Source organism: Miscanthus floridulus, chromosome 5 (genome assembly GCF_019320115.1).
Source record: "Miscanthus floridulus cultivar M001 chromosome 5, ASM1932011v1, whole genome shotgun sequence".
Classification (NCBI taxonomy): domain Eukaryota; kingdom Viridiplantae; phylum Streptophyta; class Magnoliopsida; order Poales; family Poaceae; genus Miscanthus; species Miscanthus floridulus.
Window position 1 is genome coordinate 6,098,516 of NC_089584.1, and position 14,741 is coordinate 6,113,256.

Sequence of the window (14,741 nt, forward strand, 5' to 3'; positions counted from 1 at the left end):
ACATAGAGGGTAGGAAAAATAGCCAAAAAATAGTTGACTGCTGCCACATGGTTGGAAGACCCCTGCAGATCAAAATCTGATAACTTAGATAGCCAGCTAGTAGTAGTAGGAGAGTAGCTAGCAGCAAGTAGAGTAGCTAGCAGCCAGCTAGTACCAGTAGTAGTTTCTAAGAGTATAGGGAAAAGGGCAGAGCAGCAGCCAACACTAGAGTAGTATAGAGTAGTAGTAGAACAGCAGCAGCAGCAGCAGCAGCAGTAGTAGTAGTAGTAGTAGGACAGTAGTATAGTAGTAGTAGAACAGCCAATGTGTTCCAGGAAATAAAGCCATTAATAAGAACAATGTGATAGAATACAAGCATCAGTAGTACCATGTTGACAATGTGATAGGAAATAAAGCCAATTTGTTGACAGTTTAAATGAGCAATGGAGAAAATAGGATGTATTAACTTGCAAGAAGACTCACTGTGCATATATAAAATAGTGGGCATATATAAGCGTATATTAAAACAGTTGGCATATATAAAATAGTCTATTTTCAAGAGTTCAAGAGCCATCTAAGTTTTTTTACTTCAGAGCATTGATGAACAGCTTGACCTGTGCCCAGTGAATTTAGTGTGAAAATTACTTCAATGAATAGATAGATTGTTTAGTTCATTTATCTTATAAACAAGTACTAGATGCCTGATGGATGGGCGATCAGATCCGACTATACATACATCCTAGTAGCATAAAAAATGGCACAGAACAAAGTCCATGCCTGCCCTGCCTTTCCCATAGGAGAGGCACAAGCATAGGGCAGGCACATAATCCATCCTTGTCTGTCTTTGTGTTGGTGCCATGCATGCAACTTGAGCATCTCATCTTCTTTAATGGAAGCGAATGCCCGTGTATGAGTACTGAGAGGAGTCATTGTCCTATTTTATTTACCCGTTTGTATGTTCATTCAAAAAGAAGAAATGGCCTAGTTACCCAGTCAAACAAACCACATCACAGCTATTACTACTACTAGTAATGCATGTAGAATGGCGATCAGATTCAAACAACATAGGACCGCCTGATGCTGCTGCTGCTCCCTTATGATTCTGCAAAGTGGTACAAGCAACTTCTTATGCACATGTTTACTGGGATTTTCACACTGCCAGCCGGGTGTGCACTCTGGCATTATTTTAGGAGAAAATTTCGTATTTGGCCCTGAAAATAATGTTTTTTTCCTATTTAACACCGAAACTCGAAATCTTTCCTATATGTCCGCAACTCAAGTTTTTCTTTCCTATGTGTAGCTAGAATGGTGGCATAGACTAGTACATATACGAAGCGAATGAGTCGAACAACTTGCACAATATGAAATTAAAATAGATTCAATGAAATCACACTGCCACAAAAATAGACCAAGAATGAAACTGGTGCAGATGCACATATATAGACAAAAAAGATAGTTACAGCTTTCTCATAAAGTGAAATTCGTTTTGCCAAAACACTACAAGGTACAAACTCAAAAAAAGGGAAATTGCATAAACATACTTCCTGTTCTTCACGACCGGTAGTTGCTAACACGAAAGAAATTAAAGACATACTATATCATACGATCATGCACATGGCATTATTTCTCGATCCCCCACATTGGTTAGATTACTTCCCTGGGATTTTCACACTGCCAAATAGCCTGGCAGTGTGAAAAAAGACGTTATAAGCAAGCAACTTCTTATAACACGAGTGCAACCAATTTACGCACTTCTTGAAATGCACGCGCAACAAGTTTCATTTTTTTCCCAACTCTATTCAGACTTGGCTTTCATTCACTCATTGAGTATGCACATGTTTACTGGCATCTCTGTACATCCATCCAGTAGTTCATTTTCATACAATCCTGTTCGTACTCTAGTCTAGGAAATATGGCTCAGCAGTTCATTTACTGGCATCTCTGTACATCCATCCAGCAGTTCATTTTCAATATGGCTCAGCATGAATGCACCCAAAGATCTAATCCTTTGCCAGAAATAATCTTCAAATACTACAGCCTCATCAGTATGTGGCGTCGGGAAGGGCTCACCACTAGCCGCCCGCCATCCAGCAGTGAGGCAGTCTAGGAGAACGCCCGCCGCCACCATCCTATCGAGATCCGCCGCCGATGTCTTCGGTGGCACCCACTCCTCGTCGCGGCTGGCTCTGGTGGCCACTTTCTTTGGCTTTGCGGCTCCTTTTTTCGGCGCCATTTTCTCTGGATTGGAACTGGGTTGGAGGCGAGTGCTCGCGATGGTGCGGAATGTGGAGCATAGGGTTTGCGAAGGAAGGCAGAAAGGCAAGCTGAGTGAGGTAGGAGGCGATGTATGTGGCGGCGCGGTTATAAAGCACTTCCTCCAGTTTTCATTGCGCCTGAGGGTTTTTGGGAAACCATTCTCACCATTAGCGCTATTTCGACTCCACCAAAGCGGTTTAATGGGCCGCAAGTTGGGCTATCACGCAACAGTAGCCCACGTCGCTCATTTATCGCCGCCAAAAATTCACCTATTTCTCCGCAATTTAATGAGGCTCAGCACCCGATGCTGCACAGCCGTTACTCCGATTTTTTCTCCATGGTTTGATTTATCCGATATCTACGCCCGACACATGGGGACTGGTAACCTGCTCGGCTGGTTCAATATTTTCTGAGCCTAGCACCACCTGACTACGTCACCTACTGTTAGGCTTGGGGACTAAGTGGGCACACTTCACCTTGCGGTGAATGTGTTTATTTTTCATCTCAAGGCTACGCTCGGGGACTGGTAACCTGCTCGGCTGGTTCAATATTTTCTGAGCCTGGCACCACCTCACTACGTCACCTACTGTCAGACTCGGGGACTAAGTGGGCACACTTCACCTCGTGGCGAATGTGTTTGTTTTTTCCAAAAGACTCCGAGCCTCTAAAAGTTAAGCCAAGGTTTCTTTAACCTTGTGGTCGGACTCTAAGTGGGCACACTTCATTTTACCACGCGGGAATTTTCAATTCTGAAATTGAGCTCCTTACACCCTTATGACAAGCCGTGCTCGGAACACACTGGTCGGCGATGGTGCACGCTACTTGGCAACTGCTCACAACTGATCGGCGATTCGTTATGGTGGTCGGACCATGATCTGGATAGCTCGGTTTTTGTTCGCACCTGCTCGGGAAAGTTCAAGACGGCGTTGCCTCAACGGGTACAAGGCGCTCGGGGACTAGCTGTGGGGGGTATGACCTCGGATACCCACGGCAAGCCACATGGGCTACGCCTCCAGGGGCAGTCCAGCCCACGAGAAGGAGCCTTGCAGGGCACGATTCTGCTCGACGCCTCCCGCAAGGCATGGGAAGGATATCCGGAAGATGTCACATAGTCTGATAGGATATGCACGATCCTATGTTTCTGTTAATCTGTTATTACTTTCCGGTTATCTCTCAGATCTAACCGACTTGTAACCTTGCCCCCCGGACTATATAAGGCGGGCAGGGACCCCCTACAAAATGACAGCAAATCATACGATAGCTAATACAAACCAACAGACCACAGGAGTAAGGTATTACGTCATACTGATGGCCTGAACCTGTATAACTCGTGTGTCTCTGTTGCCTTCTTGTTCTTGATTACACGCTCCTCTGCCGATCAATCTACCATCGCGGGATACCCTTCGGTGGACTGCCGACGATATTCTGTCGACAGGCGGCTGCTAATGATGCCAAGTTCCTCACAAGTTCTTGATCATCAGCTCATATTCCATATAATGTATGGACTTAGAGAATTTCATCATCAACAAAACAAAGGAGAGGAGAGGAGAGGGGAGATTTGGCAAAAAAAAGCAACAGCTGCTTAACAAACATAGAGAGGAAAAGGTGTAAAAACAAGCAACTGCTGCTTCCCAAACATAGAGGGTAGGAAAAATAGCCAAAAAATAGTTGACTGCTGCCACATGGTTGGAAGACCCCTGCAGATCAAAATCTGATAACTTAGATAGCCAGCTAGTAGTAGTAGGAGAGTAGCTAGCAGCAAGTAGAGTAGCTAGCAGCCAGCTAGTACCAGTAGTAGTTTCTAAGAGTATAGGGAAAAGGGCAGAGCAGCAGCCAACACTAGAGTAGTATAGAGTAGTAGTAGAACAGCAGCAGCAGCAGCAGCAGCAGCAGTAGTAGTAGTAGTAGGACAGTAGTATAGTAGTAGTAGAACAGCCAATGTGTTCCAGGAAATAAAGCCATTAATAAGAACAATGTGATAGAATACAAGCATCAGTAGTACCATGTTGACAATGTGATAGGAAATAAAGCCAATTTGTTGACAGTTTAAATGAGCAATGGAGAAAATAGGATGTATTAACTTGCAAGAAGACTCACTGTGCATATATAAAATAGTGGGCATATATAAGCGTATATTAAAACAGTTGGCATATATAAAATAGTCTATTTTCAAGAGTTCAAGAGCCATCTAAGTTTTTTTACTTCAGAGCATTGATGAACAGCTTGACCTGTGCCCAGTGAATTTAGTGTGAAAATTACTTCAATGAATAGATAGATTGTTTAGTTCATTTATCTTATAACAAGTACTAGATGCCTGATGGATGGGCGATCAGATCCGACTATACATACATCCTAGTAGCATAAAAAAATGGCACAGAACAAAGTCCATGCCTGCCCTGCCTTTCCCATAGGAGAGGCACAAGCATAGGGCAGGCACATAATCCATCCTTGTCTGTCTTTGTGTTGGTGCCATGCATGCAACTTGAGCATCTCATCTTCTTTAATGGAAGCGAATGCCCGTGTATGAGTACTGAGAGGAGTCATTGTCCTATTTTATTTACCCGTTTGTATGTTCATTCAAAAAGAAGAAATGGCCTAGTTACCCAGTCAAACAAACCACATCACAGCTATTACTACTACTAGTAATGCATGTAGAATGGCGATCAGATTCAAACAACATAGGACCGCCTGATGCTGCTGCTGCTCCCTTATGATTCTGCAAAGTGGTACAAGCAACTTCTTATGCACATGTTTACTGGGATTTTCACACTGCCGGCCGGGTGTGCACTCTGGCATTATTTTAGGAGAAAATTTCGTATTTGGCCCTGAAAATAATGTTTTTTTCCTATTTAACACCGAAACTCGAAATCTTTCCTATATGTCCGCAACTCAAGTTTTTCTTTCCTATGTGTAGCTAGAATGGTGGCATAGACTAGTACATATACGAAGCGAATGAGTCGAACAACTTGCACAATATGAAATTAAAATAGATTCAATGAAATCACACTGCCACAAAAATAGACCAAGAATGAAACTGGTGCAGATGCACATATATAGACAAAAAAGATAGTTACAGCTTTCTCATAAAGTGAAATTCGTTTTGCCAAAACACTACAAGGTACAAACTCAAAAAAAGGGAAATTGCATAAACATACTTCCTGTTCTTCACGACCGGTAGTTGCTAACACGAAAGAAATTAAAGACATACTATATCATACGATCATGCACATGGCATTATTTCTCGATCCCCACATTGGTTAGATTACTTCCCTGGGATTTTCACACTGCCAAATAGCCTGGCAGTGTGAAAAAAGACGTTATAAGCAAGCAACTTCTTATAACACGAGTGCAACCAATTTACGCACTTCTTGAAATGCACGCGCAACAAGTTTCATTTTTTTCCCAACTCTATTCAGACTTGGCTTTCATTCACTCATTGAGTATGCACATGTTTACTGGCATCTCTGTACATCCATCCAGTAGTTCATTTTCATACAATCCTGTTCGTACTCTAGTCTAGGAAATATGGCTCAGCAGTTCATTTACTGGCATCTCTGTACATCCATCCAGCAGTTCATTTTCAATATGGCTCAGCATGAATGCACCCAAAGATTTATTTCATATATATGCAAGCATCACCATTGATCAAACTAGAAATCAGGTAAGTATATATTTTGGTTCTGAATCAAGCAGTAAAACAAAAAAGGGGGTTGATTCAGTGTTGTATGAATAATCCAGCTAAATTGTTGGCTATGGACACATCACACATCCATAAAGGGTTTGATTGTTCGTGTGCAAAGAGATGTGGGAAGTAGGAGACTCAGCAGACGTGGGATTCAGAGGAGGCTGGCTGGGAGAAGAGCACCTGATTGCCCCCCGCGATGTAGAACAGGCTTGACCTTGATGAAGACCCGTCCAGCTCCCGGATCTCCACCCGAATAGTGGCACCGCAGCGGAGCTTGGAGACGAGCCCCGCCGCAGCCTCAACCAGGTTGCTTCGCCCTCGACCCTGCCCTAGCACACCATGCGACTAGTAGACGACGCCCGTTGAAGCAGCATGAAATGAAACAACAGCGTCAGAGTGAGTAGCGATGGCGAAGACGGTTCACGATTGGGGGAGCAGCCGTACCTGCGGTCAGTCACCACACGCCCGCGCTGGGTACCTAGGATGCCTTGACGCCTCAAATGGCACCTCAAGGTCGGAAACTAGCGCCGCCGGCCGGTCAGAAACCCTAGGGCGGGGAGGAGCAGGCGCGTGGGTGCGGGGAGGGGGCGCGGGTGCAGGGAGGGGGCGCGCAGGTGCGGAGATGGGGCGCACGGGTGTGGATAAGGGGTGCGGGCCGGCGTCGGGACAGGCCCGGGAGGCGGCGTCGGCGGGGCAGCCTGACGACGTCGGAGGAGAAGAGAGCACCCAACAACAGACAACACCCATGCGCCCTTGGTTTTATAGTCGGGAAGATTTGTAGGGGTGGTTCCTGATCCAGCCGCCCCTACAAATGCATTTGTAGGGACGGTTCCTGATCCAACCGCCCCTACAAATATTTTTTATTTTTTAAATTATTAATTCTGTATTATAAAAACAATTGTGTATATATAAAACAATTGTGTATATGCAATTGTGACCAAAATAAAAGTAAGATAAAAACAATTGTGTATATGCACAAATATATATATAAACAATTGTAGTCAAAACAATATAGAAAACAAAAAAAACAAAAATTTAAAATTTGAATTTTAAAACTTCGACTACAATTTTATGACATTAAATGAAATAAAATGAAAATGTTGTAAACATAAAAGTTGTATAACACATCAACATGTACAACTTTTATTTTGGTCATCTTGTCATGTGACTTTGTTTCAATGATTCAAATTTTGAAATTCAAACAATTTCAACTTGAAACAATATTTTCAAAGAGTAAATGATTTTAGATGAAAAACTCATGAATACCAAAGTTGTAGAACTCATCAATATGTACAACTTTTATTTTGATCATATTTTCATTTGACCAAATTTGAAAAGTTGAAATTTTGAATTTCAATAATTAGCAACTTCAAACAAGATTTTGAAACCTTAAATGATTTCAACAATAAAAGTCATGAACATAAAAGTTGTTGAACTCATCACTATCTACAACTTTTATTTTGGTCACTTCTTCATGTGACAAAGTAGTAGTAAATATTGTTCATAAATTCACATATGACTCATAGTTTCCTGAATTATACGAGAAACATGTTGATTTGTGAACAATGTTTAATATCACTTTGTTAGATGAAGAAATTATCAAAATAAAAGTTGTAGATATTGATGAGTTATACAACTTTGGTATTCATCACTTTTTCAGCTGAAATCATTTAATGGTTGAAAATCTCGTTCAAACTGTCATTTTTTTAAATTTGAAAATTTAAAGTGCTCAAATAGAGTCATCTGGATGTTGCAAAGGGTAGTCTCACACACATGCATAAATGTAGTCTCACACACATACAAAAATATGTAGTCTTACACATGTACATAAATATATAGTCTCACACGCATCCATAAATGAAGTCTTACAAACACACACTTACATAAACACTCCACGATCAACAACTAGCTAGCCCGTTGTAACGACTTTCTCCTTGACACATTTTTGTTCCCATGGCAATATGTCTTTGGGGAGGTTCTTTTCCACAACACTGATCTTCTTAGGAAAGTCTGTGAATAGCGGCATCTCATCGTAGTTATTGTAAGCTTCAACATCGTCCACGCCATCAACTCCAATAATGTGTTGTTTCCTGGAGGCAACCACGTGCTTTGTCTTCTTCTTCGGGGGGAGGTTACTTTGTGGGTCAGACATATAGAAAACTTGTGCAACACGTGAAGCGAGCACCCAAGGGTCATCTTGGTAGCCTAGATTCTCGAGGTCCAGGACTCTCAATCCGATCTCGTTTAGTTGGTTTTATTTGATCCAGCAGCATCGAAACAGGGCCACCGTTATATCCCTTCCATAGTCAAGTTCCCATATCTCTTCAATGATGCCAAAGTATTGGATCTTTTGCCCCAATCCATCGAGAGCCTCTATTCGAACGCCGCTGTTTTGGTTCACATATTTACTATCCTTTGCGTGGGTATAGTACGTATACCCATTGATGTCATAAGCAATCCAAGATGTCACTTATCTCGATGGCCCCTCCGCTAACCTTCTGATGGTAATAGAGTATATAGTTTCTCCAGGCAGTATGTTTTGGTCCTTCAACCAAGTAGTTAGTCATTGCTTGTGTTGTTTCATGACCCAATCATCCGAACGGCTATTTCTCTCCGCCATAATGATAGCCAAGTGTTCATCAATGTACGGTTACATCAGTTATGTACTCTACAAGACACTATAATGCGCCTGACTCACCTCTTTGTAATCATGGTCGATGAACACTTTTCTACCACAGGTGCCCTTCCCAGCCAGCCTACCCTTGTGACGAGAATCAGGTTTACCAATCCCTTTCTGTACTTTTAGGTACTCTTGACAGCACTTGATGACTTCTTCAGCACGTATCGACTTAGAACCGACATGAACCGCTCGTAGGACCACATTTCATGCAAGTAGCAGGGGCCCAGCGCCTGTATCTGATGAACCATGTGAATCATGAGATGTGGCATTATATCAAAAAAGTAGGAGGTAAACACATCTCCAGTTGATTTTGTGTCTCCACCACAAATTCATGTAGGTCACTTAGCTCTTGCTTACCAATCGTCTTCTGTGAGATCTTTGAAAAGAAGTAGCACATGCGGGTGATGGCTATTTTCAAGAACTCTGGCTTTATAGCCCTGATTGTAATAGGTAGAAACACTGTCAGCATCAGATGGCAATCGTGAGCCTTGCAGTGTGTTATTGACAAGTCCTTCATCGACACAAGCTTCTTCACATTTGCTGAAAACCCAGTCGGGACTTTGATCCCCCTCAGGAAAGTGCATATAGCTCTTTTCTCGTCTGGTGTTAGGTTAAAGCACGCCACGGGCATAGTGTATTTTTCATTAGCCTCAGGTCCCGGGTGAAGCTGTGGCATCATGTTTAGCTGCACCATGTCTATCCGTGCTTTTAGACCATCCTTTGACTTGACTGTGTCCATCAAGGTAGCAATGAGACTCTCAAAGACATTCTTCTATATGTGCATAGCATCAATGGCATGGGGGACCTCCAAGTCTAGCCAATAAGGCATATACTGAAAGAAGATCGATTGTTTCTTGAAAGGTACTCCTTTGACAGGAGGTGTGCTTCTATCTCTGTTCGTCCTATCTAGATTCTTCTTTTCATAGACGGCGCGTATGTTTTTCACCATTCTGTACACGTGTTCTCCATTATGACGTCTTTCCGGAGGGGGTTCAATCTCTAGGGCGTTGTCATACAATCTAAAGAATAATTTGCTGCGGTACTTGTGACTTGTCTTTAAGAAGCGTCGGTTCCTTAGGTAAACTATCTTCTTGGATGCATCCAGGTACACCCTTGTAGTACCATCCAAGCAAACCAAGCATCCAATCTTTCCTTTGATCTGTCCAGACAAAGCAAACAGCATGGGGTAATCATTGGTAGTAACAAATATTATTGCTCTACATATGAAGTCCTCCTTTCGGAACGCATTGTACATCTGCTCCCCATGCCTCCATAGCCTCTCCATTTCTTGCATCAAAGGCTCGAGGAACACATCTATATCAATACCTGGTTGTTTAGGGCCAGAAATAAGAATAGTGAGGAGAAGGTACTTTCTCTTCTAACACAACCATGTTGGGATGTTGTACATGGTCAAGATCACTGGCTATGTGTTGTGGTCGTTTATCCTCTCATTGAAGGGATTCATTCCATCAGTGCTCAAGCCAAACCATACATTCCTTGGGTCATCGCTGAATTCTATGTGCTTCTCATCAAACCCTTGCCACTGACTACAAACAGCCGGGTGTGCAATCTTATCATCATCCATCTTGCGCTCATCATCCCACCATGTCATGAGTGTGGCTTCTTTAGGCTTTAGGAAGATACGACTCAAGCGGTCGGTCACTGGCAGGTACCACATTACCAAGGCAGGAATTCTTCTCTGCTTTGCATCGTTGCCTAATGGAGTGTCCTCTAGGGGCTGAGATTCTTATACCACCTTTTTTATACCTTTCTTATTCCTCTTTTTTCCCCGTGGAGGCTTCGTCCCCACCGTAAAGGTCATTGTTCTTATATCGGCTGGCCCCACACCGGAGATATTTATCCAGTGACTTGATCGTTTCGCCACGAAAAGTATACAGTGGTTGGGGCATGCATGTATTTTTTCAACCCCCATTGTCAATGGACTTATGACCTTCTTCGCTTGGTATGTGTTGGCAGGAACTGAGTTTGGTTGTGGCAACACCTATGACAGGAGATGCAATAGATCATTGAAACAATAGTCTGACCAGCCGTACTTAGCCTTCAGGATGAGCAGCTCAAGCACAAAATGTAGCAATGTCCAATGTGTCGGACAACCCTTTTTAACACCATACACAGTCTCCTTCGATGCTTTTGTCACCCTTTCCAAATTTTCTAGACCTTCGGGCTATTTAGTAAAATCTCTGGTCTAAGGGCTCGAATCATGTCCTTCAAATCATCTTCATCCCCGATACGGGCTCCACCATCATTATTGGCACCACCTTCGTCGTTACCATCCCAACCACCAGCATCACCACCTTGTTCATTGCCAAACTCGAAATCCATTCGTGCATCAAGCTCTGCTGAATATTGGGACAGGGATTCTATGGTTTCGTCATCGTATTCATCCTCATCCTCGTCGTTAACAATAACCGTTTCACCATGACGAATCCACACTGTGTAGTCCTCAATAAATTCTCGCATAATCAAATGTGATCTGATGATAATCACATCTGTCCATGCCATACGATTCATTGCAATCTTTACATGAGTAAATAATTGTATCCTTATTCTCTTTCAATGTCGTTGCATGCTTCTTTACGGCTTTAATAAATTTATCCACCTCTTCACGGAAACCTGCCTTGAACCTTAACGAACCATACATCTAAGAGTTCCTGTACTCCATCTTTTACAACAACAACAAAACAAACATTAAAGGACTACTTATTCAGATATATATAAAAATGAAACAAATTAATAATTACTTAAGAATAATTGTATATACTTCAGATATACATGAATATAAATCTAATATAATTACATGAAGCATACAAACACACCATGGTAGAGGAAAATTAATTAATGGCCCATTTATCCATAAATAATTAAAATACATATCTATTGATTACAATAAACAATTTCAAAGACAACAATTAGCAACAATTATACTTTACCCAATATCTTTCATACAAACCCTAGTCCAATTTCATCAAACATAAATTTCTAAAAACGAAATTAATAAAAAAAACCAAACCCTAGATCTAGATCCACATGCACATGAAACATCCATAAAACTAACTAATTGTTCACTAAAATCAAGAAACATGGACCAAATAAGGGTATGATCTTGTTCCCATCCCTAATTTACCCTAGTACATTTAAAACTTGGGTCTAATTTGCTTCATAAGTAGCTCAAGCACCATAGAAGAGAGAGAAAAACAAAACTCTAATTACTCATTAACCAACCATTAAAACTTTAAAAAAAATTGTGGAATAGTATTTTCTTACCTTCTACAACCTCTCCACCAAAGGATTTGAGACCAAAACCTTCCACCTTAGTAAATCAATTTTTAGGAGGTGCCCAAGGCCTCTGCACCTTTCTTTCACGGGTTGGAGTGAGTGACCCGAGGAGGAACAAGGTGCTGCAACTGTTTTATATATGAGTCATTTGTAGGGGCGGCTAGTGATTGAGCCGCCCCTACAAATCGGAGCTATATATACGGGGGCATTTGTAGGGGCGGCTCAATCACCAGCCGCCCCTACAAATAGCAACTCCAGGGGCGCCTGGTGATTGAGCCACCCGGCTCAATCACCAGCCACCCCTACAAATAGCAACTCCAGGGGCGCCTGGTGATTAAGCCACCCCTACAAATCAGACCTCATTTATAGGGACAGCTGGTGTCTGGGCACCCGAGCACGCCACTGTAGGGGCGGCTCCATCACCAGCCGCCCCTACAAAAAAAATCGAACCATTGCTAAAAATTGTTTTTTACATAGTGGACGAGTCCCAGGAACTCCCACGAATGCGTGGTGTGGAGCTGCATCAGGCTGTCCTGGATCACGCCCACCACGCCCGGCAGCTCTGAATTGAACAAGAACCAAAGCAAAACAAACGCATGCGGAATGCATGCGCTAAGAACCAAAGCAAAACAAACGCATGCGGAATGCATGATGAGCGCAACGCCGGATATCATCTCATCATCGACAACCCGGCCAGCCGTCGCTTATAACCAAACAAAGGCAGTAGCAGTACGTACATCAGAGGCGCGTGACGAAGCCCTCGTCGATGTGCAGCGCGATCCCGCGGATGTCGCGAAGGTTGTACAGTATCCTGAAGCTGCATTTCAATGCGTACAGCAGAAGCACACTCGTTTACCATTCGGCAAATTAATAATTTGACAACAGCAGTGTCGTCATGCATGATATATTGATGCCTAGAAGAATATGTAATACTATCTTAGTAGTAGATAGTAGTAGTTGTTAGAAATTGTCAAAAGACATGTTCTGATCGGAGTGATAACGGACAGATGGACGATCTGGTCTCAGGCCTCATCGAGCCTATATATAAGTGTAGGCTAACGTGTTTATAACATCGAAAAGTAGGGATGTAAGGTGGGTTGTCCGTAAACCCACAAATAGGCTTAATAATAACCCAAAAACAGTTTGGGAGAGGCTGCAAGTCTACATCAAGATCCACACTGGACATGTCTGCATCACCTCAAAAAAACGGGACCTCAGCAGCACTGAATGGCATCATCATCTTCATCTCAGGTGATTGTGAATCTAATTAATTAATTAGTTGGTTTAGATGTTCGTGTCTTAGGCTAATAAGATCAAACAGATTAAATGATTTTAAGTATAACATCAGTAGCATGTGATCTTACTCTCGGGTCACTACTGGAAACAGGGTCTTTGCCGAGAGCAAACTGCTTTGCCGAGTGTCAAAAATCGGACACTCGGCAAAGACATTCTTTACCGAGTGCCGCACTCGGCAAAGACCTTCTTTGTCGAGTACAAAGAATTGCACTCGGCAAAAAAAAGACACTCGGCAAAGGACTTTGTAAGCATCGTACATGACAACGTGCACGAAATCTTCTGAAATTTTTATCATAGCCTCCACATATGATATCACGACATCTCAACAAGTTTCATGATTTTCGGACTTCGTTTGCTTTTTATAGAATTTAAAAACACTTTGCATGCAAGTTCACGGTCATGTTTCGTGAACAAGATGTCCGAAATTTCGGGTTCGTTCCTGGATACGGCCTCACACTATACTCAGTAACATGACTATCATTTTTTGAATCATTAAATTCCATTATTCGTACCACATGCAGTTCAAATTTATATTTTTCGAAAAAATTCAAGTAAACGAAATAAAGTAACTAAATATATCAAAAAGCCACAAAAAATCCCCAAATTCTAACGAGGAGTTCCTGATACTTTGAAAGGGCTGCACAAAAAATTTGAAGGCCAAAAACAAAAAAAACTTTGCCGAGCGCCGGGGCATGGCACTCGGCAAAGGGGGTCTTTGCCGAGTGCCAAGAATAAGGCGCTCGGCAAAGAGGTCTTTTGAATTTTTTATAGAAATTTCCTCTTTGCCGAGTGCCTTCACAGGGGCACTCGACAAAGGTATTTCAAAAAAAATCTATGCCGACGGCCGGATCGGGGCACTCGGCAAAGTTGCCTCCTTTGCCGAGTGCCTCCCTGATCCGGCGCTCGGCAAAGGGGCGGGTAGGGGCACTTAGGCGAATTTAGCCGGGCAGTCCAAGCCACACAGCCCCGCGCGCGCGCCGCTCCCGGCCAACGCCACCCCGTGCCACCGCTCCCGGCCGTCCCCGCGCCGCCGCCCGCCAACGCCGGCCCGCCCCCGCACCGCGTTGCCGCCCCCCCCCCCCCTCCCCGTGCGCCGTGCCCGCGCCCGCCAACCACCGGGCCGCCGCCGACGCCACGCGCTGCCACCCTTCCCCGCGCCGCCGATCCCGACCATCCCTGCGCCGCCGCCCGCCAACACCGGCCCGCCCCCCGCCCCGCGCACCACCCTCCCCTCCCCGTGCGCCGCGCCCGCGCTCGCCCCCACGCCCGCCAGCCACCGGGTCACCGCCCTTCCCCGCGCCACGCGCCGCCCGCCGCAGCCCCTCCCCATGCCGTGCGCCGGCGCCTGCCCCGGCCCCCGCCAGCCCCCGCCCCCACGCCCGCATGTGCCGAGCGTGGCCAGCTCGCCCACGCCGGCCCGCCAACGCGACGGGTGGAGGAGGAGAGGAGGAGGAGGAGGGGGAGGAGGTGAGGAGGAGGCATGGAGGAGGAGGAGGAGGGGGAGGAGGGGAGGAGGAGGAGTAGGAGCCGGCCCTGCCCCCGGCCATG

The 14,741-nt window shown here is 44.2% G+C and overlaps 1 protein-coding gene across 1 annotated transcript; it reads right to left on the bottom strand.

The window, feature by feature from the left end:
* Window positions 1-12,635: 12,635 nt before the first annotated feature.
* Window positions 12,636-14,523, bottom strand: LOC136454184 (uncharacterized). The gene is made up of 2 exons (XM_066454707.1): window positions 14,156-14,523; window positions 12,636-12,714 (listed from the first exon to the last, which is right to left on the bottom strand). The coding sequence occupies exons 1-2, from the start codon at window positions 14,521-14,523 to the stop codon at window positions 12,636-12,638; spliced, it is 447 nt and encodes a 148-aa protein (XP_066310804.1).
* Between the last annotated feature and the right edge of the window lie 218 nt (window positions 14,524-14,741).

What these genes read in the sequence shown, in the direction of transcription:
- LOC136454184 (XM_066454707.1), bottom strand. Translation starts at nt 14,523, where the DNA reads ATGGGGAGGGGCTGCGGCGGGCGGCGCGTGGCGCGGGGAAGGGCGGTG. An exon ending in AGCGGCGCGCGCGCGGGGCT is followed by an intron (nt 12,715 to 14,155) that starts GTGTGGCTTGGA and finishes ATTGAAATGCAG; the next exon opens with CTTCAGGATACTGTACAACC.